General features: G+C 37.1%; 1 protein-coding gene across 2 annotated transcripts in view; it reads right to left on the bottom strand.

Annotated features, from left to right (window-relative positions):
- Window positions 1-215: 215 nt before the first annotated feature.
- LOC129756615 (AN1-type zinc finger protein 5) overlaps window positions 216-26662 on the bottom strand; it is a 45729-nt gene continuing 19282 nt past the window's right edge. Inside the window, exons 2-6 of one of the 2 annotated variants that reach the window (XM_055753564.1) lie at window positions 20066-21286; window positions 9434-9697; window positions 9179-9358; window positions 8912-9068; window positions 216-5225 (exon numbers count right to left, since the gene is read on the bottom strand). In XM_055753564.1, coding sequence (XP_055609539.1) covers window positions 5077-5225; window positions 8912-9068; window positions 9179-9358; window positions 9434-9697; window positions 20066-20164 — 849 coding nt within the window. In that variant the 5' untranslated portion in view covers window positions 20165-21286 and the 3' untranslated portion in view covers window positions 216-5076. The remainder of the gene's footprint in view (window positions 5226-8911; window positions 9069-9178; window positions 9359-9433; window positions 9698-20065; window positions 21287-26662) is intronic. The other variant, XM_055753639.1, reaches the window with a different exon arrangement.

Here is a 26662-nt window from a genome sequence, read left to right on the forward strand (position 1 = left end):
GGTGGCGGATCAAAGTTTCCCATTGGAACGAAAACAAAGCGAAACATACGGAACGAAACCTATAAGCATATTCTTTAGTTAGCAACATATATATTTTTTTATCCGCTTGATTCCATTCAGGATTTTTTCTCCTTAACACGGAGGATGTGACACCATCCTTGTTCGGTTGTCGATTTGATTTACTTTTGTGTTTACGAAATGTGAAAGAAACTATGTAATTTTATAGTATATTTGATTTATTCACTTCAATAAAGAAAAGAAAACTAATACAACAGTTACACATTCTTCTTTTTTTATACAATTGCATTATCCGTTATCGATTTCTATTTCACCTTAATCAATTGTTTTTTTTTCTTCTTTTTATTTCATAAACTTGATAAAACTCCATACCGTGTAGTAGTGTGTAATAGTATTTTTTGTTTTTGTTTTGCTGTTTTGTTGTTCTAGTAATTGTAGCAGTAGTAGTACTTAGCACAAAATAAAAACTAGTTCAAAGACAAAAAAATATCATTCCTCGTAAAATTAACGCTTTTTTCGGTTATTTTGTATCTATACACAAGTGAAATTGTTCCACTGAAGAGAAAAAAAACTGCACTGCACTTTTTTTTATTTCTTTTCTTTTTAATCATTTTATTTCTTTTTTCTTCGCCGATTTTTTTTTTACAATTCGTTTTTTTTTTAATTTTCCCTTTGTTTTGTTACTAAAATATACTTCTGCGTGCATTCTAAGTCCAGTAACACGTTTCATTCTTCCTGCCTTAGTTACACGGAAAATAATAAAAAGGTAAAATTTACCGAGATAAAAAGGTGAATGCTTGTGAAATCCAAAAAGGTAACTTTTACCTCACCGAGGTGAAACTCACCTCGAAACGAGGTAAAGTTTACCTGAATCAAGCAGACAAAAAAGGTAGAATTCACCTAGAAAAAAAAGGTAAATGCAAAAAAGGTACTTTCTACCTCTTCGAGGTATAGCTTACCTCGTAGCGAGGTCAAGTTGACCTGGATTGCGCTGAACAAAACGGTACAATTCACCTCGAAAAAAAGGTAACTATTTATCGAATCCGTTTATTGAGGTTAAGTGGTTAGTTCATTCAGGAATAAGTGTTGTTTCGCCTACTGAGCTAGGAAATGTTTTCCTCTTTAATCCGGAAAAGCGAATATTATCCTCCAGCTGGCCGGATTAGTCGGAGAAGAGGTGGAACAGTTTTTTTTTCATTTGGAAACATGTTTTGTATGATGCACAATAACAATCGGAACTCGAAACAAAATCAACAATCAACGGAACAGTAAGATCTTCCCTTTTTCATTTATTTATGGGTATTTAAATATATTCATAAATATTCCAGAGTGCCAAAATGATGCATAATAATATTCCATCGATATACTGCTCATCAAGAACGGATCCGCTGAAAACCGTTCCGAAACTGGGTTAAGCCAGCTGTGGACCATCGGGCGATTCCTGGATGCGGAACTCCGAACACGCACGGCATTTCATTATTCATCTCTCCCCGCGGCCACAACAAGTTAAGGTGCTCCTGCGTATTATTCTTCCAAGCTGAACTGTTGGAGTGTATTCGGGTTCAGAACCTTCAAATTTTCGTTTACCAATATCCGGAAAAGTATAGGGAAAAAACGGTGATTAAATGGCCGGATCGTCACGAAAAAGTTTTCGTTGTTTGGGAGGAGGAAGCTGTGTTGGTCTGGTAATCGCTCAAAGTACGGCGGAAGGTAAGCTATTCAATAATTATAAATTTCGTTTTAATATTTCTGTTTGGAATACTGAACCTAAACAAGGGTTTTGATCCGGCCGGTGAATGACGATGCATTTTCTAGAAAAAAAAAAACTCAACATTTTTTTATTTTTAGGCCGACGTAGAAAAACCGAGTATGGAATACTATCCATGGCACCACCCCTGGTTCGAAAGTCGCAGCTGCAGCTGATGCACATTTTTTGGTTATTTCCGACAAAGCGGAAGCTAGTCGCCCATCGTGCCGTATGCAAGAGGCTGATAAAAATTTCCAATGCTGTTCATTAGGATCATAGTTCCTCTGTTATTCATCCTGTTGCTCTTCGAAACTGAATGACAACAAAACCGATTCAATCGGAAATCCAAACAATTGGGTTAGTTAATTTCTCTTATAAAAGTCTGGTCAAATTCATGTAATGTTGAATATTGTATTTCTGTTATCTATCATTCGTATAGGCACACAGGAACCCTGGCGATAGGATGTCCGGTTGAAGCTACCCGGTTGGAGCAGAGATTCGTCTCCTGTAAATTACAAAGGTCACGATGGAACTAAATTGGTAGCCTTGCCCATTAAGTTGAGAGGATTTCTTGAAGGCTCCACCGAAAGCCGTTACCTTCACCCAAAATTTAAGTTTGATTGTGAGATTTGGTTTTTGTATATTGAAGGTTTTGAACGACTCGTTGCATTCAATGAATTAAATAACGGCTTACGAAAATATTCCAAATTTACCAATATTTTATAAGATGTAAGAAAATGTTTATATAGAAGACATATGAGGCCCTTGGAGCCAAAGGGGTATAAGTGCATAAAAGTTTATTTCGAGAAAACACGCTTTTAAGTTGTTGTGTTTGGCCATTTTCCATATATTTTTCGAAAATTTGTATTTTGCTTTCGAACGTGAAAGTATGTAAATAAAATTCGAAAAATCTGAAAAAATCACCAATTATAGTTTGAAATATGAAGAATCGTTTGGCATCATTAACTCAAAATCGACCATTTTGTCACTTATACCCCTTTGGCTCTGAGGGTCTCATATATAACTGCTGAAACTCGAACGTAAATTAATAAAAATCAAGTTTTGAATGAATCTGGGCTTTTGTTATTGAATAGGATAGTATTCCAATGATACAAACCAACTGAAACATAAAACATGTACCTTTTTACTAGGTGAATTGAAAAAAGGTAAAATTTACCTTTTTGCTAGCTGAATGGAAAAAGGTAAAATTTACCTTTTTGCTAGGTGAATGAAAAAATGGTAAAATTTACCTTTTCGCTAGGTGAATGAAAAAAAGGTAAAATTTACCTCGAAAGAGGGGTGGAAAAAAACTACCTCTGCTTCTCGGTAAATTTTACCTTTTTTTTATTCTCCGTGTAGTTTTAGTGTTTGTTTTACTTTTATCATTCCTTCCCATTTTCTGTGACTGGATCCAATCGAAAAAGTTCGCTTATCTCTTGGTTCTACCTATATATTTTTCATATAGTATGCTATTTTATTTCCATTCTTACACGGCATCAAACACATTGCAGGCACGCAGTTTCCATCCAATTTTTTTCGCGCTTCCTGGGGTCTTTTTGAATCAGTCATGATTCGGACAAACCCGTTGAAAGGTCGAATCGCGTGTGTCGATAGTATGGTTTATATTGGACTCCGATGGAAGCCTGACTGTCTGACTTGAGATGGAAATACTTAGGATTAATTTTGCTATCGGGTTTAGATTTTTTTGTACAAGTAGTCAAATATTCGCGATAATCGCTTTCATCGAGAATCTTATCCCAATCCGTTTGAAACTTTGAAAAGATCAGTAGAATTTTGAATGTCGATTAAAAACTTAAAAAGAATTAATAATGATACTAAAAAAATGATCTTCGCCGAAAAATAAATCAAAAATGGTCCAGAAGCAAAGCCATCCCAAGTTCAAGTGTGCACATTTTTCCTTCTGTGATTTTTTTTGCATTCGCTCGCTCAGTTACATACCTAGAAGTTTAAAGGGAAGGGAGCTAAGGAAGGGAAACGCAAATACCGATGCAAATTGATTGGCAATTTAATTTATTTATGTTACAAAATAATAATAATAATAATAAGGTTGAGGGTTGAAAGGGTAACTTTTTACATAGACGTTTGCTATTTAGAGTAATAAAGAATAGCAACAGGGTAGGGTAGTGGGGCAGAAAAGAAAACGGAATAGTTTTTTTTTCAACGTGGTACGATAAGAGGAATAAACAGCAGAATATAAAGTCGTGTACGATCACCCATAAAACAATGAACGAACTGACGATAGTTATGTGCATACATGTGTATGTTTGACGCTATAATTGTAGAGTTGCAAAGAGTGTCCAGTAGCCAACACGTGTCAACGCGCAGCAATGACAAGGACAATCATTATTCGCTTACATGAGTTACAATGACGTTACGTGTTCGATCTACTGATGATAGCTTAAGTTTTCTTGCGGTGACAAAATGTGCGTCGTGCAAACACAGAATGATGCTCGCCGATACCCGACAGAATGATTAAAATTAAAAACAACAATAGATCCATTCGGTGATGCTTCTTTCATTCGTTACTATTTTACATATATCACACCTAAAAGGAACGTATTGGTATGTGGTTTCGTGAAAAGTGTTTGTGTTTGTGGTTGCAATAGCGCGTTATGATGCGTGTGACTGAGAATTGTTACAATTCAAATCAATCGAATGGAACATAAATCTCTCATTTCTATATATGATTACTGACATTGTTTCTTTTTTCCTGTTTTCCTTGTCCGTCACTAATCCTTCTGTCGGAATATCGGCAAGCGGTCGATCCTTTAACGTTCAGTAAAAGCGCGCCCGGGGTAATAGTAGAATTAATTTCACAGTTTAGGTGTGGTGATTGATTGGTGGTATTTAAGCGTAACAATCATATCTCGTCGTCCGATTTTCGAAACTAAACACTAAGTTATAAGCTGTTCCAGACACATTTCATTTTTGTTTTTGATTTTTTTTCTTTCTTGTTCCTAATTCGGGAAATATAGCTACTAGTATCGATCATTCGCTTTCACTGATTTGCTTTTGGATATTACTTCATCTATTATCGTAGTGTTGTTATATGTATAAGGGATCTCTTATGCTTTTTTATCTTCTTTTGCTGTATTCGTGGGTTGATTTTTTTTTGCTACTATCTCTCTGTATATCTTTCTGTCGCTGTAGTTCATTTTTTTTCTCTTTATCTCTTTTTTAATCTGTCCGCGTTTTTGCTTTAATTATTAATTATGTTTCTATAAGATTAGATTGAATTATATGTATATATTTATATATGTATAGTATAAGATATTAGATGGCACGAGTGTTCAAATTTTTTGAATTTTTTCTCCAACCACGACCGGATTGTTGCGTCTTATTTCTGCCGCACCCAATTCCCGATAGTCGAACGAGCATTCGTGCTTATCACTATATCGATGTATCGCACAGAACAATCCACCGCATCGGCACTCGAAACCTGAAATAGAGGAAAATAACAAAAACGTTAGATTGCGAAAACAAAATTTGAATGTACAAGGAAAATAGTTTTAATGTGGTTGACCTAACCTAGGTTATTAGTTTTTATTCTCATTCTCATTTTTTTATATCGATTTCAACTTAAGTCCTTGTATTTTTATTGGAAATTAGTCTGAGGAGTGTAGGTATTCGAAAAAAATGCAACACTTTTTTTGTGAATAACATTTGAATGCATGGATGGAAATTGATAAAATTATCAGTGAAACTAGTAATGCAATGTTTGCAAATTTTTTTTGACGTACTATCAAGTGATTTTTGGGATAGCGTCCAATGAAGAATCGAATTATCGCAATTTAGCAGATTGTCCTCCTTCGGCTCAAAAACAATACCAGGGTAGCCACTCAAAATCAATTTTTGATTTCCCGCATTTTTCCCGACTTTTTCAGCATGATCTCATGAAATTCCCGATTTTGTAAAACAGAAAACCAAACAAAATTCCGAATATTTATTTTTGAAACGTCTCCTGCCGAAAAAGGTAACCTCTTTGCGATGCACTTCTCCAGTGTTTTCTCTGATCTATCGCCAACTGCTGATCAAATTTTCGCAGTCAGTCGAGGATCGTAAATGATGTTATTTTCTCAGCTTGTCGGAACTGGATCTCTGAAAATCAGCACGGATTTTTAACAAACGTTCGGTAACCACGAATTTGACAGTTTTTACATCATATTGCATATCAGAAATGGATGGCGGAAAACAAATTGATGCAATTTATACTGATATTTCGGCTGCATTTGATTCAGTGAATCACGATATTCTCCTGAAAAAAACTGCAGCGTTTGGGACGTTCTGAACGACTTTGTACTTGGATAAAAAGTTATCTTACGAATCGCCGTTTAGCTGTTAGAATTGGTTCTGCAGAATCTTCTGATTTTATTCCAAAGTCTGGGGTGCCACAAGGCAGCAATTTGAGCCCTCTGTTGTTTACAATGTTCTGTAATGACATTAATTTGTTTCTAATTGGCTGTGGAGTTCTCCTGTACGCGGACGACCTAAAAAATTTTTTGGTCATAAACAGTTTAGCTGATTGTTATGAGTTACAAGGCTTCCTGGACATGGTTGTGAACTGGAGTGCTGATAATTTACTGGTTTAAGCGTTGCTAAGTGTTGCGTTATTACATTCGGCCGGAGGAAACATCCATTCCTATATGAATACAGCATACTGGGTGAGTCACTGCAACGTGTGGATCAGATAAAGGATCTTGGAGTTCTATTGGACAGTACTATGACTTTTAAGCCTCATTACTCTGTGGTACTCGAGAAGGCCAACAGGATGCTGGGATTCATTATACGCCTGAGTACAGAATTCACCGATCCCGTCTGCCTGCGAGCTTTGTATTGCTGTCTGGTTCGATCAATATTGGAATCTGCAAATCTGGTATGGTGGGCGTTTGAGGCTTTTTGGGTTGCGCGTTTCGAAGCAATTCAACTGCGATTTGTGCCACTCCCAACGATGAGTGAAGTTAAGGAAGCCATTCTTCAGCTGAATAGCAACAAATCGGCTGTCAAGGACGGCATCGCAGCTGAACTTATCAAAATGGTCCCGGACAAGTTCGCCGATGGCCTACACTGGTTGATGGTCCTGATCTGGGACACAGAACAGCTACCGGAGGAGTGGAAGGAGGGTGTGATATGTCCCATCTACAAGAAGGGCGACAAGTTGGACTGCGAGAACTACCGAGCGATCACTGTCCTCAATGCCGCCTACAAAGTACTGTCCCGAATCCTACTCCGCCGCCTAACGCCAAAAGCCAACAAATTCGTGGGAAGTCATCAGGCCGACTTCATGGAGGAACGGTCCACGACGGACCAGATCTTCACACTACGGCAAATCCTCCAAAAATGCCGTGAATACCAAGTCCCTATGCACCATCTATTCATCGACTTCAAAGCCGCATACGACACGATCGACCGTGACGAGCTATGCAAAATCATGGACGAGAACTGCTTTTCCGGGAAGCTGATCAGACTGATCAAGGCGACGGTGGATCGAACGCAGTGCTGTGTGCGGATTTCGGGTGAATTGTCGAGTTCATTCGAATCGCGCAGGGGGCTTGGACAGACAATGGTCTATCCTGCATGATGTTCAACGTGGCGTTAGAAGGAGTTATTCAACGAGCATTGGGCGAAATGCGTGCACGATTTTCAACAAATCCAGTCAACTTATCTGCTTTACCGACGACATTGATATAGTCGGCAGATCATCTGCGGCGGTGGAGGAGATCTATCGCAAACTGAAACGCAAGCAGGAAGGGTTGGGTTATTGATTAATACGTCCAAGACGAAGTATATGATGGCCTGCGGATCCGAGACCGACCGAACCCGTTTGTCCAGTAATACAAAGGTCACGATCGACGGCGACGAGCTGGAGATAGTCGAAAACTTTGTCTATCTTGGCTTACTGGTGACTACAGACAATAACACCAGCCGTGAGATCCGGCCGCAAATGATCAGCGGAAGTCGTGCCTACTATGGACTCCACAAGCAACTGCGGTCGAGAAGACTACACCCTCGCACGAAGAGTAACCTGTACATGACGCTCATTAGACCGGTTGTTCTCTACGGGCACGAGACATTGATATTGCTGGAGGAGGAACTGTGTTCTTTCGGAGTATCCGAGCGACGAGTGTTAAGAACCATCTTTGGAGGGGTGCAGGAGAACGGAGTGTGGAAGCGAAGGATGAACCACGAGCTTGCGCGACTCTACGGAGAAACCAGTGTGGTTGGCGAGGTGGTTAGACCAAGTGGAGCGTGATCTGGCGAAAGCAGGGTGTCCAAGAAATTAGAGAACGATTGCCATGGATCGAGTGAATTTTAGGAATTATGTTCATCAAATAAATAAAAAATAAAAAAATAATTTTCTTCTTTATAGCTTCAAACTGTCTCCGCGGATCTGTTTGAACCACATATTTTAGATTAGGCTTGTCAGTTTTAACCGAACTTGCTGGGATATTTGATAAAAAAAAAAATTGCCGGATTCTGCCCAGATTTCTTCACTTTATTTTCAAAAACCATTTTAAAAACCTTCTTTTAAAAAGAACTCAAATTGAGTTATTTTATTTTTAAATATTTGCATCCGAAACGACTTTTTTGAGGGAATAACCTAAAATACGATTCAAAATCTGCTGATGTTTTAGATTTAAACAAAATATCTCAAATGTTTTTTTTTTATTTTAAAATAATTTGATGGGGAGCTAAATTTTCCTCGAATGTAATTGGCAAAATGTATATCTCGCGTGAGCTTTCATTACGTCGTATGAAACATCTTAAGAATCCACAGAAAACTGCTGCAAAATTTATCAAAACAATTTTAAAATTTGTATTTCACATACAGAATATGTTGTCCAGACTACAAATATTCTAAATTGGAAAAAAGTGGCAACAAGTTTACGTAAGTTTCTGTATTTTTTTGTAATAAAACTGTTTTTTTAACATTGTGTTTTACACGACGTAATGAAAACTCACGCGAGATATACATTTTGCCAATTACATCCGAGGGAAATTTAGCTCCCCATCTTTCGAATAAAATCAAAAGATATGCAAATATGCCATAAGATGGCTGAAATATGGCCGGAAAAAATCATGTACTTAAAATTATGCTTGCAACCAAAATAGTGCCCCAATACTCACCAGTCAGTCCAACTTTCTTGCGACATGTCACGCATCGGTTCTTCTTCTTTTTGCCATCCTTATCGTCTTTGTCGTCGCTGGAATCCGACAGTATTGCGGGGTTATTACTAGAGGCGACACCACTACTGCATCCGGCTCCACTCTCGTCGTCGATTTTCTAAAAACAAGAAGAAGTTGTTGTAAATTGTTGAGATCAATGAATTATTTGGTACTAAGATTGAAATCACAAAACGTTCAAGACTTTTTTCGACTAAAACAAGGGCGTACTCTTTTGCGTAATGTCCTATCTTGACTTGCATCAGTACAAACTGTATCATCGGCTTGAGGTTCTAATTCTTCGTTTGTGTCATTGTTACTATCGTCTTCCAAATCCGTACTATATATCCACAGTTCTTCGTCACGACTGTTGTCTTTCTCTTGTTCTTCACTAAAATCACTATCTTCATCCTAAGAAGTAGTGATGGTAGCAAATTTGGTAACTATGTTTACTCGTTTAAAGTATAAAGAACAAGGTGTACTTACATCTTTATTTTCTGAGCTAAGCAGCGCACTCTGCACGGTTGGCTGTGCGGTGTTGGTGGCGGCGATCGATGAAAGCGGCGAGGCAGCTGCTGTGATGGAGGAAGCGACGGATGTGAAACTCTGGGACGTCACCACGGTGCCGATGTTGGTGGAGGAAGCGGAAACGGACACCGAGGTCATGACCGATGGCGGGGGCGGCCCGTTGGAAGATACTGACGACGTACTACTGCTGACCGGGGGTTGCTGTTTTTTTCTGAGGGAATCCTGAAAATAGAAACCAGACAATGGGAGATCAATTAGCGTCGGGTTATTAAACGTTTTGAGAAAAAAAATTATTTTAAAATAAAACCGCCAACACTTAAATAATTTTTTATGGCTTTTCAATAAGAGAAAAGTCGGTCTCTTGTTTGTAAGTTCATCCACCCTAAGATTAAATTCTATGCCAAAAATGAACTCTCAGATACACTATACTACACTACACTACACTATAAAGACTGTATTCGAAAAAAGCAACACTTTCATTTGTGAATAACTTTTGAAAGGATGGACGAAAACTGAAAAAATGTTCAGTGATACTACCTATTAATGCGATGTTCACATGTGCAAAATTTTGTGGCGATCTGTCCAGTAGGTTTTTAGATAAACCCTAGAACAATCTTGGGAAGTCCCATTGAGAAACCCCAAAACAGCTGAAAATCAACTATGCGATCAAAATTCATATGGTAAATCGTTGTGAGACGGAAAACTACGAAAATGAAATTGAGCTGCTGAATCGATGTGCTTTTTCGAACCTTAGCTTTTTTGTATAACCCGGCTTTCATAGCAGAATAATACCAAATTTGACTATAACACGCCTTGTGTGTTGCATTTGCTCTTATTTTAGATCAGTAAAGGTGGTCCCAAAATCACTCAAATGAAAAGCTCATGAAACGTTTCCAATAAGAAAAAAAATCCAAATCGAAAGCTGCTTCCTGTTGTCCTCAAGATAGTCGGAAGAGCGACGGCCGAAATCAATGTAATCAATAAAAGGAGAGTATCTACATTTTGTTTGGCGTTTAAATAGCTCGGGGAGCTGACGCTGGAAATGAAAATAATGGATAGTTTGGAGAAGGAAATTTAAAGTTTAGAGTAGGCAGCGTCAGGGTGGATTTGATTTAAATCAAAGTGATTTAAATCATGATTTAAATCACGATTTAAATCACTTGATTTTTATCAGTGAATTAAATCAAAGTTCCTCATTTAATAAAATACCTGAAATTAAGTAAATATGGAAAGGTTTTTTTTAACGTTTTTAAGCATCGAAGGCTTATTCATCCTCTCGGGAATTTTGAAATGATTTTTTTCTTGCTCCTTGTGAATATTTCGCAATTTGTAATTGACGAGGATGCCAAATGCTTGTCCACGTAGAACGGGATATGGGTTTTGGATAAAGCCCGCTGAATTCTGCTTAAAACAGTTTTTGTTCATTTCTTTCAGGTTAATTTTCTTTTCTCTTCTTTTGTTATAAAATCATCTGATTTTTCATGTTTTTGCTGAAATTTCGACGCTCAACTTTGTTAAAAGTTATGAGTTAGAATTTATTCTATTTGTTTGATGTTTTGTTCTCTAGGGACCAAGAGAAGAAAAAGGCTGATTGACTGCTTAATACCAACTCCTAGTCCGTCTATAAGAAGTGTTAGGTGATTTTCGATAATAATTTCATTCAGTAAAGGAACTGCTCATTATTCACTGAAATTAATTCATTAACTTTATAACTTTATAAAGCAAAGTTAAACAATTCCGCTCTTTTACATTATGGAAGATTTTTCGGATGCTAAAATATTTCCCCTAAATGCAATTTATTGGAAAAACCCTATTTAAATCAAAACATCTGATTTAAATAAAAAAAAATCCGATTTAAATCAAATAAATCCGATTTTTTTTGATTTTTTTGAAAAAATCATTGATTTTTATCCACCCTGGGCAGCGTAGAATAGTAAGCGATCATGAGACGTTGGTTAGACCATCATGCACTTCATTATATCCATTCCGGCTGGATATGGACAGAATGCAGTTCAAGATAATAAACCAACCCCTCCTGATACCAGTTGGAGGAAGGACAAGGGTGGTTCGAGACTGGCCTCTACTTACTCCCCAAGCATCTGACCTGTCGGCAACTTTTGGGATTCGAACCCAAAAGTTTTGCTTGCCGATACCGGGAATCGAACCCAGTACGCCTGGGTTACCAGACTCGCGCCAGCCTATATCCACTAGACCACATCAGCGCTACTTTAAAAGGGGAGTATCTACATAAAAATAAATTTGGAGCCAACTTTCAAAACATCGATAGCAAAATAATACCAAATTTAGCTTGTTTTGAAACCTTAGATATAGGTTTTTTTTATAGGAGTTTAGATTAAATTCGATTAGATATAGGTTGAGGTATAGCTCACTTTTCGAATGTGTAGGAAGCACAGTTGGCATCAACTAAAACCAAAAATTGGCATCATTCTTCAAAATTTTGTTTTCATTTTAGCTGTATACCACTAAACAAAGGTACCAAGTTCAATTTTGGTTGAAACTTCTTCAAAAATTTGTTGAAATTCCCTTGTTCTATTTGTTTACTTTTCCCCATTCTGTAATTACAGGGTGGCCACTCAAAATCAATTTTTGATTTCCCGCATTTTTCCCGTTTTTTTCCCGCATGGTCTCACGAAATTCCCGGTTTTATACAACAGAAAACCAAACAAAATTCCGAGTATTCATTTTTGAAACCATATAAATGAAAATCGATTAAGCTTTCTTTTAGTGGTAAATTTGTCTGGGATTTTAACATTATCGTGTTATTCATCCCTAACTAATGTTAACCAATTCACCTAAAAATCATTAGATAGATAAGCAGGATTTTTTTTTTATTTTAACACTGTGTCATTCGATTCGAAAATGTTAAACATAAGATCATCATTGTTATGATTAGATGATTATCATTTTTCAATTTTATTTGCATCTCATATATTTTCAAGTATTTTAATTTTTCGTCCATTAAGCTTGCCTCTCTATGAGCGTCGGAAAGCACCTTCAATTTTTTCGCTTCCAGTTCCTTAGCCTCCTTTCTGCCTCTCGCTTCCGTTTCGCAATAATTTTTTTTCAGATTTTCCTCCACTTTTTTGCTAAGGACTTGACATATCTCGAGTGAGAATGGCGGGCATACTACATTAACGATTTCGTTACCGTTATAGCTGTAACTCCCCCTGACATGTTGATTCCGTCGTGTAAGATACGTTGGGCTGTCAGGCTCTCGGTTGGTTTTCAACTATGCATTTCGCGTTAGCGGAAAAGCCTCTTTCCATCGTCGCGTTGCCATGAGACAAAATTAGAATTTTCTTCAATAAGGTCGTCAAGTTGAAGAACTCCTTTTTCGGTTCGCCAATAAGTTTCATCACAAAATGTCCAATGGTTGTGTTTTTCTTCGATATCCCGAAATGATGTTTTTATTGAAGGTATTGCACATAATTGTCCGAATTCGTCCTTAATTTTATCGGCACAAGCTCTACTTAAGTGTTGCTTGTCAACAAATACTTCTAGACACAGGTCTAAACGTTTTTTGGCAATATCTGGATACTGTGCAATCACATCGGGATTAACGCACGGTAAATACCGAGTGATGGGATAAGACAAGGGAGATGGTATAGCCATTTTATTCAAAAATCCACAGTAAAACGCTATTCCTGAATACAAGGATATCTTTGTCGAAAAGGAAACATGATCAGACTCTTTTGCTTTTTTAATTGCCGATTTAGTTGAGAATAGAATTTCTACGCTTCCAGAAGGTAGAAGATTTATTTCTGAGAGTTCAATTCCAATAAGTGTTTTTGATTTAACGTTTAGTCGTTCAGGCTTTACAACTTTCTCCATCAATCTCTAACAAGCCCGGTTAAATCATCGAAGAGAAACGACACCCTCGGTGCTTCTGTCTGATACTCGCGTAAAAAGGACTCAACAGTCGAAGCGGCCGTAACAAAAAAAACTCAATTTTGGTCCCAGCAAATTATCATCTACAGCTTTAGCAACAAAGTCAAATACCTTCGACCGGGAAATCGATGGAAAAGTCCGCTTAAAATTTGGATGCTTTCCTTAATCTTTTTCTCCTCTTGTTTTTTTACCTCGTCGACAAACCGTTTGAGGTACGGTAGCATTTTAGCAGCACGTTCTGCAACGCGTTCATTTTCCACCCAGCGAACGTCACAAAATTTTAACGGAAATATAGTTGAACCCGTTACTGTCCCTTACGTCCTCAAAAATTCATAAAAATTCCATTCACTTTTCCTTAGTCCCTCCTTGAACTCTTTATGTACAGTCCACAGCTCCCAATGGTGAGAATCTCGTATGCCGGATTTGAAGTTCTTGAACATCGCTAGTTAGTTCCTTGAGCATTTTCCAATTCACTGCTGGACCATCCATGGAATACTGGATCACTCGGTTCAGTAGATCAGGATTTTTCGAAAAACATAGTTTCATGCCATTCAGAAGGTCATTCGAGCGCGTCGACGATAAGAATGTAGAACCAATATACTTACCTTGCTTCAACTAGGTTTGTGTTTTGATTCCAGAAGCGCACACCAATATCCATTTGTTGCTTCTGCACAATCTTATTTAACGTTTCGTCAAATCCTAATACGAACTCGCTACAATTCTGTAGTAAATTGAAAACTTCATTAAAAAAATGGAGAGGAAAACCGTGTGGAATCAAATAGCTTATTTTTGTTCTTCCCATTTCTATTCGATTAGCAATCTGGCTGTGCGGGAACATAATTTTGTTGTTCAATGAAGCAAGTTCAAACTATTCGAAACCGATCCAGCTCGGAAAGAGGATTCGTTTCGACCTGGTAGAAATCGGTCGAAGTCAATTGGAAAAAGAGACTGGTGATCAACTGTCAATCCATTTCCACTTGTTCCGACCTATTCCGACCAAACTTCATTGAACAGACTTTCACTGAGCCAAAAATTCCCGACTTTTCGAAAAAATTCCCGGCTTTTTCCCGCTTTTTTCCCGTTGGATTTCAAATCCCGTCTTTTTCCCGCTTTTCCCGTTTTTCCCGAATGGGTGGCCACCCTGTAATTATCTAACTTTTGTTATAATCTAACTAATCTATATAAACAAATAGAAAATTTCTTTACCTTTTTACGCATAAGTCAAAATAACTCGAAAAGATGAAAATTAAATGAAAAATTTTATCAAAAAAGTCCCGAATTTTCTTAAATCATCTTTAAATAATTTTATAAGTAATTTCAAAAAACAAAAGCTGATTGAAAAAAACTAATTGCATATTCCAGGTTGGCCACAACATTTTCATTTTGAAATTCCCGGTTTTCTCGGTTAAAAATTCAAGGTTTTCCAGACTTCAGACTCCATGTTCGTCGGAATATAGCGAAATTTTTAACATATTTCATTGATTTGGTTGTTTCATAACATTCAAATCATTGAACACTTAAACGAACTCGATTCTATTTTAAGGTTTTTATCACATTTTTTTTTAAATGATAAAAAAACACCCTACACAAAATCGTTACGGGTTTTTAAGTCATGTTTACATAAAATTGAAAAATGGTGTGTCAGGACTTTCTCTAAGAAAATTCGAAACTGTATGAATTTACAACTCGTGCTAATTTTTGCAACTCTTTGTTATAAATTACTAACAAGAAACCATTCACCATTGTTTTTGCATTGTTTCTAAGTTCTGAATGCATAACATGGAAATCATTATCTCTATTTTGAATTCTGACTTTAAAAGTTTAAAAAAAAATATGGAAAACGAGTTGCATCGTCTTGATTTAACAGTTTTAGGGATTATTTAACAGCATATCAAAGTTTGAGATGAAGACAAATTAAAAACATTTATTCAATTGAGATTTACCCATTGTATTTTGTTATTTGAAATCAAGGAATTTAAATTTTGAAATTAATATTTAAACCAAATGCAAAAACAATTTAAAATTATGATATCTAAATTTATTATCGTGAATCAATAAAAATTAGAAACATTCATTTTGATTTTCATAGCGTAGTAAAATTGTTATTTATAATTTTGCAGTTTAAATTGATTAAAACTTGAATTAAACTAGCTATACTATTTTATAAAAACGAACTTTAGAACCCACGAATTTTAAGTTTAAGGTAGATTTTTGATTTAAAATTGAAATGGCAAATTTCGAAAGAAATTTAAAAATGAACGATGTAATTTTTGTAGTAGCGAACTTTTTTAAAAATATTTTTAGCATGATTCAGTTCTGTAAATTTCATACATAATTTACACAGATCTATTTTTTGCAAAATAAAATATTTTTGCATTAAAAACTTCTCAACGTTTTTATGGTTCATTCAGTAGATGGTTTGCTTTGTATTGCATAAAATGTGGATTTGATTTCAGTGAAAAAAGTTTCAGTTAATTGTTCAACATATATTTCTATTTTGGGTCAGTTTTTTTGGGGTTAAATTATCAACAAATAACTGTTCCAGTTAACAATAAAGTTATAACATATTTTGTAGTGTTTAATTGGAAATAACCCCTATATTAGGGAGAAAAATCTTATGAGTTTGTGCAAACACATGCTAAGCTAAGGCTAACTCTAAGGATATATGAAAAAACCAATTTCAAAAGTGTACGAATAAGGTTTTAAAAATCAAAGATACTAAACAGTGCAAATAAAATTGTTTTACCCATAAGCTTAGTTAAAAAATGCAGATTACAATAAATGAAGCCATTGTTTAAAAATTGATTTTGCCGTCTGGAATTCGAATCATTTGTCAGATTCTATCAAATCTAGTGATATTTGGTTTTACTAAGTTTTGAGCTATTTAAATCAATCATTGTTAACTAATAAACCGACAACCCCTTTTAAAAAACAAAAACTTATTTGAAATCTATTTATTATCCTTCATTTGATGGAGGATTAATATATAACCTAGCATTATAGTTTCAAAGAAACAATACTTGAAAAAATTTCCTGTAGTGATAAAAAACCAATAGAAAAAAATATAACTATTTTTGACATCATTGAAGAACTTTATGAGAATTTGGTATCAAAGATTCGAATGGCATTAACAACTTTGTTGGAGACTGCGAATTTTGTGACATATGCATTGGAAAAAAAATTGATTTATTTTGATTAAAAAAAATCATCTTTTAATTCTCATATTCTACCATACTGTGATGAATAAACTTAAAGGACGCCACAGTTTTCTCAGAAGTTTAAACTACTCGCGGTCTTCGAAAAAGTTGATTATTGATTCGAAACCTTCGATTTAAGTATCTTAGAAAAGTTCTTAAATGATGATAACAAATTTCAAAAATTAACCCTTGAATTTCAAAAACTAGACTGCCGTTCTAAGCAAGATTGTCCCATGTGGGAAAACGTGCAAACGAGAAAAACGCGATTAAAATATCATCTATGTTTCCAATTTTTCTCTCAAACTAAAAATTCATCGATAGTTTTTTCGTAGTGAACAGTTCAAGTTAATCATTTTACAATGTTTTCTGTCAAAAAAATTACATTTCCTACAAAAAAAAAACAGCAAATTAGAGCCAAAAATGCTCCGTCTGACACTTTTGCGTAGAATCAGAACGCATGCCGATGCTAGTTCTACGAAAAACTGTCACACGGCTACAACTTTTCTATCATTTTAAAAGCACGTATAGTTTCTTTTTTCCCAAAAACTCATGTTAAACCGTAATTTGAGAAAAACGTTCCTCTTTGTTTATAAAAAAATGTATAGTTGAGTATGCACGCTCTTTTTTTTAACTCAAAATTAAGTATGACCGAGGTTCAAAACATAGTTCGATTCTATGAACTTAAAGTTAAATACCCTTTTTCCTCCTTGCGATGGATCAAAACGGAGTTCGAACTGCGAACTCAAAATTGATCCCTTTTTTTCCTTCGGCGAGGGATCAAAGCTGAGTTCGACCTTATGAACTAAAAATTGAACTCTCTTTGTTGGACTGAAAACACTTAGCGAGTTCAGTCCGAACCGGAACAGCAACCAACGAACACGTCGCAAAATTTTGTCACTCCGGAACAATTACCGGAAGACTATGAAGGAACTTCATAATGGAATGCATGTTCACCGTGTCAGCTTAAAATTCTGTCCGTCATTGTCATCATATGGTGAGCGGCTTGGAATGTCCGGAAACTTCCGGATGTTGTTTACTTCCCGTGGGAAGTAACATCCGGAAGTTTTCTTTGACCGGAAGTGTCAAAGCTTTCCACCGCTCTGTACCGGAACAGCAACATCCGGGTACAACAAATTTTAATCATCCTTTAATTCCCTGAAAATAAGCTACCCTCGAAAAAAAGGATAAATTCGAGTTCGGCTGCCGAACTTAGTATTGAGTATGCCTATCAGAAATTAGTTTTGCTATTGCCCAGTTAAACTCAAAGTTGAGGGATGCCATCGAAGTGCTGTTTTGAACCAAAACTACTTAATTTTGAGTTTAAAAAAAAGAGCGTGTGGATCCTGTAAGTAGTGCCTACCGAAAAGTGTTTAGTGTAAATTTCTCTGAATACAACACTCAAGACTTCTCGCTCCTCCTCCGCCCTCTATTTTGGTGTTCTTTTCAGTGAATAACATTAAATTCAACAGTTTAAACTCACCTTAAGAGAATTTTTTGATAAAATTTGCATTTTTCATAGAATTTTCTCTAGTGTGACATTCTTGCATAGAACTATCAACATAGAGACAACCACCTTGATGAAAATTTCGTATAAGTTCAGAACAAAGTATACTTGTTTGTGTTTTTATTCGAAAGTTAACACCGTTAAGACCGTTTCCAGCGAAAAAGTGAAAATGACCCAAAAATCACATGGGACATTCTTGCTTAGAACGGCAGTATATGTCTTATATAAAAATTGTATCGAAAACAAGCTCCTGTCGAATCTAAGGTCTCTACCCTGATATAAAATAAAATCTTACATTCAAATGATTAAAGTTTAGCTCCGTCTTATTCACGATTTTCTGTGTTTTCAAGAATCTTTAGTTCAAAGGACAAGATCACTACTAAAGTTATTCATTGTTGTATAAAAAAACTTTTTTTAAACTTATCTTTGGATTTGTACAAAAAATTATAACTGCACTTATACAGCTAGCTTAGTTGACAACTTATATCCACCTTAAATCGTTATACTTGAAGTGCTTAGATTGATATAACTGCACTTATACAATAGGTGTTCTGGAACGAAGGAGCTCCGTTGAACTACCCTAACACCAGAAAAGGCCCAGTAGCAACATGGCGATGCTGTGCGGATTAACAGCGGTAATGCGCGCCAAAATCATTGGTTTTTCTCGAACACGAAGAGGTTTTTCCGAAGGATCGAGCCACCGTCGATTCTTGACTCGGTCTCTTTTCCAACCAACCACCATCGGATGCGGTAACAAGTCAGCAGCCCTTGGGGCCAGTGTCAGAGGCCTGTTTGGCCATTGTCAGAGGTCTAAAGAGACCAACGTATTTTGTCGGAAGTCCTTGTAATGAGCTCTTAGTTGGAAAGTTAGTAAAAACACAGTCCACTTAATTTATGTAATGTTGTATGAAAGAGTGTGTACGGTTTTATTATTCATCGAGAAATATCTGATGCTATCGATCCACGCTATCAGGGGTGATCCTATACAATAGGTAAACATTTTCTTGTAATCTGAAGATTTTAAGTTTTGTAAGACAAATCCTCATTAAAGTTAACAAGCTGATTTGATACTATATGTTTTGATGTTTTTTTACAACCTCTACAAATTTTTTTCCCAAAACTATAAAAAAAAAATCTAGAAAATTTCACAGTGGCTGAAAAGTACTACATTATGGTATCAAGATCAATGTTACCAATCTTAATTGTTGAAATTATGGAGTAAAACCACGAATAGATATCAATTTCGTTAGATTCGTTTAAAAAACCATTAAAACCTGTTAGTTTAATACGAAAAGACTAGGTGTTAAAAGACGTCGAAGTATTTGTCATGATTTCTAACCGGTTAACAAATTTTTAGATACAATTGTTAGAAGTTTGAGGTCATTTTCATTGATTTTTTTTATTCACCCTGCTGTTAAAGTACAAAAACGAGTATAATATATGGGAAAATCATCATTTATAACCGGGAAAAAACCGGAGGAAAACCGGAAAAAACTTGGAATTTCAAAACTAAAAATCGCTAGCAATCCTGTATGGAGATTTTTTTAGTGTTTTTCCTTCACCTAGTCATTCGAACCTCGTCCTTTCCTTTAGATGAGCAACATCGAGCATGAACCGGTCGACAAAAAAGGTAACTTTTAATCCTTTCTTCGTTAGTAAAACGTTAAGTTCCGTATCCTGTAATACGTCGTGTGTTATTCGTGTAGCATAAGTTTTAACTAAGCACAACCAGTAAAATCAAGTAAAATAATAAGTGAAATTATATAATGAGTGGAATCAAAGATTTTCGCCAAACAATAATAATATAAAAAACTTGGAATTAGCATTACCTCAAGGGGTAAAAGTTTCCAAAATATAATCCAATAATTTTGTAATGGATTTCGACTATGTCTAACATTTTCTGAACATTTTTTATTATTCTTATAGAGACTTTGAGTAGGCCCACATGACATATTCATAAACACTGCGAAGAACACTCACCTTGTAACATACTGAACAGAGCCCATCCTGGGCCGGATTGCCATAGAATCCACAACCAGATCTACACATCGGCTGCATTGGATTCGACTCGCGCTCCATTATTCTTCCGGGGCTTGTTTGGCTTGGCTTGTCGGGGCTTTTGCCTCGGGGAGTTGTCCTAACTGAGGGGACCCTTTGCCAATTTCTTCTTCAGCACAACAGGATTTTCAACACTGGAACCGTGAAACCGTCCAGCAACCGGTGGTGGTAGAAAGTGGCGATTGCTAATGGTGACACCGTTTGGGGAAAACCTTCGACAGGGAAGGTTTCCGCGGTCGGATCGAAATAAATTCAGGCTCCCGGCGAAAGCGGGAAGTGTTTTTAGATGTCCAAATGATCTTATTGTTTTCTTCCTCAGCACAATTTAATAATCCAAACTAGATCCAATTTACTCTTCAGGAGCAATTCACTAAAATTCTTCAGAAGCCTACGTTGGCTTCAGGTCACGTGCTTCTCCCAAATCCAATGTAAAACAAACTTTTAATAATGATTCCAAACAATTGAAACTAGCTTCACTTGGATGCGTTTGGAAAACCTGGAAACTTCACTTGAACTTTTCACTGGTAATCCTTTTTCTTCGCGGTACTTCTTCCCCGGGTGAAACGCAGAAACGTTCTGAGCGAACTGTCAATTCACGATTTATCCTTTTATCCACGATAGCTTACTTGCTTTTCGTAGCTGCTGGTGGATATACTGCTGCTGAATATTCCGAAACAACTGCTAGTTTCAAACTTTCCCAACATCAGGTCACCACCAAGAGGTTGGTGTTTAGGTAATTCCAAATATTTCGAAAAGTATTAACTACACTCAACTACCTGTTGACCCCAGGAATGATGAAGCAGTTCACTTGTTTACCAGGCATAAATTAATTTCTTCACTTGAAATTTCGACACTTGCACTATCCTACACAAGGATTGCCTCGATTAGACTTTATCGAATCGAACTTTCTTACTGTGGCTGATTTTTTTCTCAAATTTCTTCACTAATTAGTTCTTTCCGTTGCGATAAACACTTTTTTGCAACAATGGAGCAGCAAGACACGATAAAACTTTTGTTAATAATTTTTTGTTCTGTTTGGTCACAGTCTTCTGGTACGAAGTTTTTCACCGTCCGATTTCTTCTAATGAGCCACTCACGCCGGTTTGTCGTGTCACTGAAGACGAAACTCGTCGATTCCGGAATCTGGAAAGATAAAAAAAAAAACAAGCACTAGGTTAGACTTTTGGAAGTTGGGTTTTTTGGGGTTACAACATATAGTTACAAGTACTGAAATGATTGCTTTCAATCAACAGTTTTATATAGCCATAAGGCGTCCAAGTATGACCCCACACAAAGCAAATGAAGAACGTCTCAACAAGCTTTACAGCCAACCATCAGACAAAGATAGCTCGAGTTTGAACAGTTTCAACGACACGTTGAAAGTCGTAATCGGTATCCTTGTTGTTTTGCAGGGGGTGGCTGCGGTCTTGGTTGTATTGCTTCTTAAAGCAGATGCATCAAGCGTGTACATGAACAAGACCTTCTTAAGGTTGCAGCAAAGCTAAAAATACGGGGGAGCAGAACCCACACCAATAAAAACGGACAAGCATAATCCATCCATCAGCAAGCAGAGCAGTTCGTTGTGTGGGATACGAAGAAGAGGTAGCGAACATTCACCCACCCTTCACTAGTTAGCCAGTAGCCGAAGAGCAGCAGAAAGCACATCGAAACTTATCGTGACACCCTCTCGCTCTCTCTCTATTTTTGGTATCGGTAAACAAGTCTCTGTCTGCCCGATGTCAACAATAATAACAACAACATCAACCGCATCAATACCCAAGCAGCAAAGACACGAATGAGGTCACACAAGGCGAAGCAAAAAAAAACACACCGATCTTCAATAACAACGAAAACAACAACAGCCGCAGAACACCAACGAAAAAGAAGACGGCAAACACGAATTACGATGCACATTATGAATGTGACATGAAGCGGAGACGACAGACGCGCCACAGTTGGGCTGGTATTTGTGAGAGAGAGCCGCAATAATGTACAAACGGAAGGACAAAGGCGAGACACCAATAATGAATGGCACGAGTATTTCATCAGCAGCAGTACAGCTGACTTTTGTAGGTATAGGTGTTATCTTGTTTTTCTTTTTATTTATTCCTTTGGAAAGAGAGGGAGAGCGAGCTGTTTAGGTAAGTGTGTGTAAGAGAGCCATCACTTGCAAACGAGAGTGATGAGCGAGAAATATTCCATTAGTGAAATTGAGAGAAAATGGACTCGAACCAAATCAGATTACTGTAATGTGAAATTTGAAATAGAAATTAGCTTAAGATTTTATAACTCGAATTTTACACTGAAATATAGTGAAACTACATCACTGCCATATAGATTCACTGCTTTTAGTAGTTTTAAACAATTTATTGAGGAAACAAAACTTTACCATAAAAATGTATCAATTTAGTAGAAATTATTTTAAAAAAAGTACAGTATCATGACTAAAATGTCGACTTCGATTATACAAACGTAACACAGTCTAGAAAACTGAAGTTTAACAGTAAAAAAATTAAAATTTTAACATCTGACAGCAGCCATCATGAAATTTACCATTTTGAGTAAATTCTGCTTCCTACAATCATCGTCTTTTCAACAGATATCCCCATACAACGAGGCAGTCAGAAACGCAGAAGTAATCGGTCTCACCGATGTAGTTTTTTTTAGAGAAGCTCTCCAAATAGAATCTCATGAAACGGAGAAAGAGCGAAAAAAGGGATATTCAGAGCGTTTAGATGGTGTTTCTCTCTCGAAGCCATGAATACTCAATTGCTAGGGTACACATACAAACATCGAAAAGGGGCGAAAAATACCCCGAAGAAAAACGTAAATGAAGAAATATGCAAATCTCGAAAGAGACTCCGATTCCGAAGGGGAATCACAAAACGGCACCAAATATTTTGTTGAATGATCGAAAATATTTACGCTCATTCAGGGAAACACGGGGCTGAAAAACCCAGCGGAGAATTTCTATCGCCTTTGAAATCATCCGCGACTCTTCTCACGAACGTTCGGCGCTGGTGTTGGTAAACACAGTTTTAAGCTCCCACGAAATGGAGACGCGATATGTGACGTCACACAGCAAACAATGCGCTATTAATGCTGTTAGATAGTAGGCATTTCGAAAAAATGGATCAAAACCAAAGTTCAATTGAATACAACTGGTCTTCAATCAACATTCTACTCCGAAGAGAGAGGAAAACGTTTGTGCGGTAGTTTTTCCGGCACTCGGCCTAGCTCAGTGTAGTTCCCAAGGCTGTTCGATTTCCTCAATGCTCGCTGAAGCCTATCGGATTCGCTATTCGATGGCTAGCTGCCTGGTTAGTCATCATTCGATGCCTGGTACTAGCTTTGCAAATGACGTGTGCATTTCCGGAAAAGCCCGGTACGTAATCAGCTAGATACATCGATGAATCTCACGAGGTGATTTGTTTGCTCGATTGATTCAGGTCTTCACGACCCAAAAAAGAATGGAAAGGGGTCCGCTTAGGTGATAAAACTCTTAGTAACATAAACTTATAGTTACATAGGCAAAGTAATGGTCAAATGAACAAGTAACGAAATTGAAGCGAATCCATGCACCCATGGTGTTCAACTTTTTAAGCACATATTGGCATGTATTTGCTGTTTATATTACAGTGCTTTATAAACCTCCCTCAAAATTCAATTGAATGTTCTTTAAACTTGTATGGGAAAACGATATTTATATTTCTGATCACTTGGTAGATAACAAGTAATCTTAAGCTTTCCGATGACTTAGTAACATCTCTCGAAGGAAAACGATCTGCGTCACAAAGTGGTTCTTATCAGTATTCGTGTTCGATCGCAATCATTCGATTGGCTACAATTTCATCATCCAATGTTTTTCGTACCAACGCATCAAATCGATCTCATTCATCAAATTTTACTGATGATCTGATTTTTATTCCCCAAGTCGCTACATTCCATTTCTTGAATCTGTTCCCTTTGCCGTTCGATTTTCTCGCTCCCAAAAGCGAGTTTTTTTTATTCAATTTGTCATTAGCATCTGTCCCGGTCCGAGGTGTGGGTATCAACCGAACCGGGACTTCGGTAATTGATCATCTGAACCTTCTTGTCTGAGTTAGTAAGTCCGTGATCCCCCGGGGCTTTGTGCCGAAAAGTTTCCTCCATTGTTGCGCGCCCGACACTAACCAAAAGTCGCGTCGTCATCATCCGTCAGGTCGCCGGTGTCCCGACAAAATCCGACGAGGGAAAAGAAATTCCGCTCTTTCTTTGGAATGCGTTTTCTTCTTCTATATGAGGTACAACTGGCGGATCAGGCGGATCCGCAGGAGGTCTTTTCAAACGGATACGTACAGGGTGGGTTGCATGCAGTTTTTTTTACGTTTTCAATTCAAGATGAGTTTATTACAGATGCAGTTGCCTATTTTGCGTTTAGACTGTATTCAAATGTCACCAAACTATCAAGTTTGTTTTGATTTTTCATTTGTTTAGGAGTGGTAATAGGGCGGTTGTTTAGCCTAAAGGCTAGCGTGTTTGGTTTGTAACCTGACGATCGGGAATCGTATTCCAACTAGGTTAAGAATTTTTTTTAAGACAACGGACGTAAAAATAAACACACACAATGAAATGTAACACAAAAAGAACACACAATACACGATAATTGTAAACTCTATTGAGTATAAAGTAATGTAAAATATCGATACGGAGTATAAAAGATTGTTAACTCAACGTCTTGGTAACTAGGCCATTATAGGAACTAGCCGATAAAGCAGTACGAAACCGTTCTAAACAATAGCATCGACGAATAGAAATAAGAAGAAGGAGTTGAAATCATGGAATCAAAAAACGAAATTACAGTTATTACTACTAACCCCGTTATAGATAGGTAGGCATTGTTTTAAAATCGAACCCATTTAATGTCCTAGGACTAACATAAAAACCTCTTAAAATTTTGTTGTTAGGTATTGTGGTCTAAACGACGAAAGAAAATAATCAGATTATAACGAATTTTGGTTGACTCGAAAAAACTGGTTAAAGCATTAACAGTTTTCACTCTCCTAGCTTTGTCGTGTACGAACAGGCAGGCAGTTGAGATGCCGTATAAACTCTATCTGTCCGAAAGCTATCTCGAGGGGCCATTACAATGCGTGCTCGAGTGTTCGATTTAAACACCGTTTTTTTTTCTCTCCCGCCTAGCCTAAGGTGAACAACACCCGTGTTTCGAGCAACCTTGTTTTGTCGACTTTGTGTTTACTTTTAACTTATATTTCTATTTACAGTGAACCACATCCACGAGAAGACAACTGGCCGCCGATTGTCGTCACCATTCATTATCGCCATCATCATCATCATCTTCGTCGTACAGAGCGGTTGATTCGAATGGGTGAAATGGTATCCCGGTTTTACAGCAAGACGTATTGAAGAAACACGTCATTTTAATTTCAAGTGGATTTTGAAAACAATTCCAAAAAAACTGGGAATACAGCTACACATTTTTTTAAAAACGAACACACACATATAGGATCTCAGTGAAACTTCATGTTTCTTTGAAGAGATCTAAATTCTACTTAAGACTAAATAAGCGTACATCTTTCAAGGATATAATGGCTAGCATTTTACTAATGCTTACACCACCAACCAACATCCATGTTTGCCGTGACCAAGACTTGATCTCATGACCTCTGGCTTAGAGGACTTGAACGCTATCCTCTAGGCCACGATCGGCGGCTACATTTAAAGGTAATAACTTACGACGAACCGGGAAAAAACTAAACGCAACGGAAAAAATACATTTCTCCCAAGTAGCCTGTCAATCCAACCGGACACGAAGACAAAGTTGACTTCTACGAGCAACTCACCGAGGAAACCGGATGCCAGTAACGATACCGACACTGGTGTAGAAAGTTGGGTGCTCAAAATTAGAATAAAATAATCAAACTTGTAGCAACTAGTTAGCGTAATTCGTCGTCGTAAGTGCATGTGACAACCGGGTCGCTCGCAATCGCTGCGCAGTAGATTCTTACTTAAGTGAGGTTAGGTTGTCTTCAGCCGCGGCGCGGCTCCTCGTGTCAGGTCAAATGTCGATGAGTAATAATTACTGCGCTGCCCATTTAACATACGATTTAATATTCATCACCTTAGCCGGCGATTGGTAAAACGAAACTAAAAAGGGGGCAACCCCGTGTCTGTTTTCAAGTAGCGCGCCGTTGTCGTTCATAATTAGGGACGTTCTGTCGGCGCCGATTCAAGTTCAAAACTATTGGTCTTACGTGTTTTGATTGCGGAAGTGGGAAACAAATATACATACTCGAAATTATTGAAGTTTCCAGGTTGTAAGTTTTACTAAATTTCAGAATGACCACGATTACGACGGACAGTTCTTTGATGCAGATTAAGTAGAACCGGTTAAAATTACCGGTTGTTTTGTGTAAATATATACAGTGGGCGAAAAATTACCGAATGTTCAGTAAAAACGCCGAATGGATTCATTTTTTACTGTTGGTTCGGTAAATGTTGCGGTATTTTGCGTCTATT

The sequence above is a fragment of the Uranotaenia lowii genome, chromosome 1, assembly GCF_029784155.1.
Source record: "Uranotaenia lowii strain MFRU-FL chromosome 1, ASM2978415v1, whole genome shotgun sequence".
In the NCBI taxonomy this organism is placed as follows: domain Eukaryota; kingdom Metazoa; phylum Arthropoda; class Insecta; order Diptera; family Culicidae; genus Uranotaenia; species Uranotaenia lowii.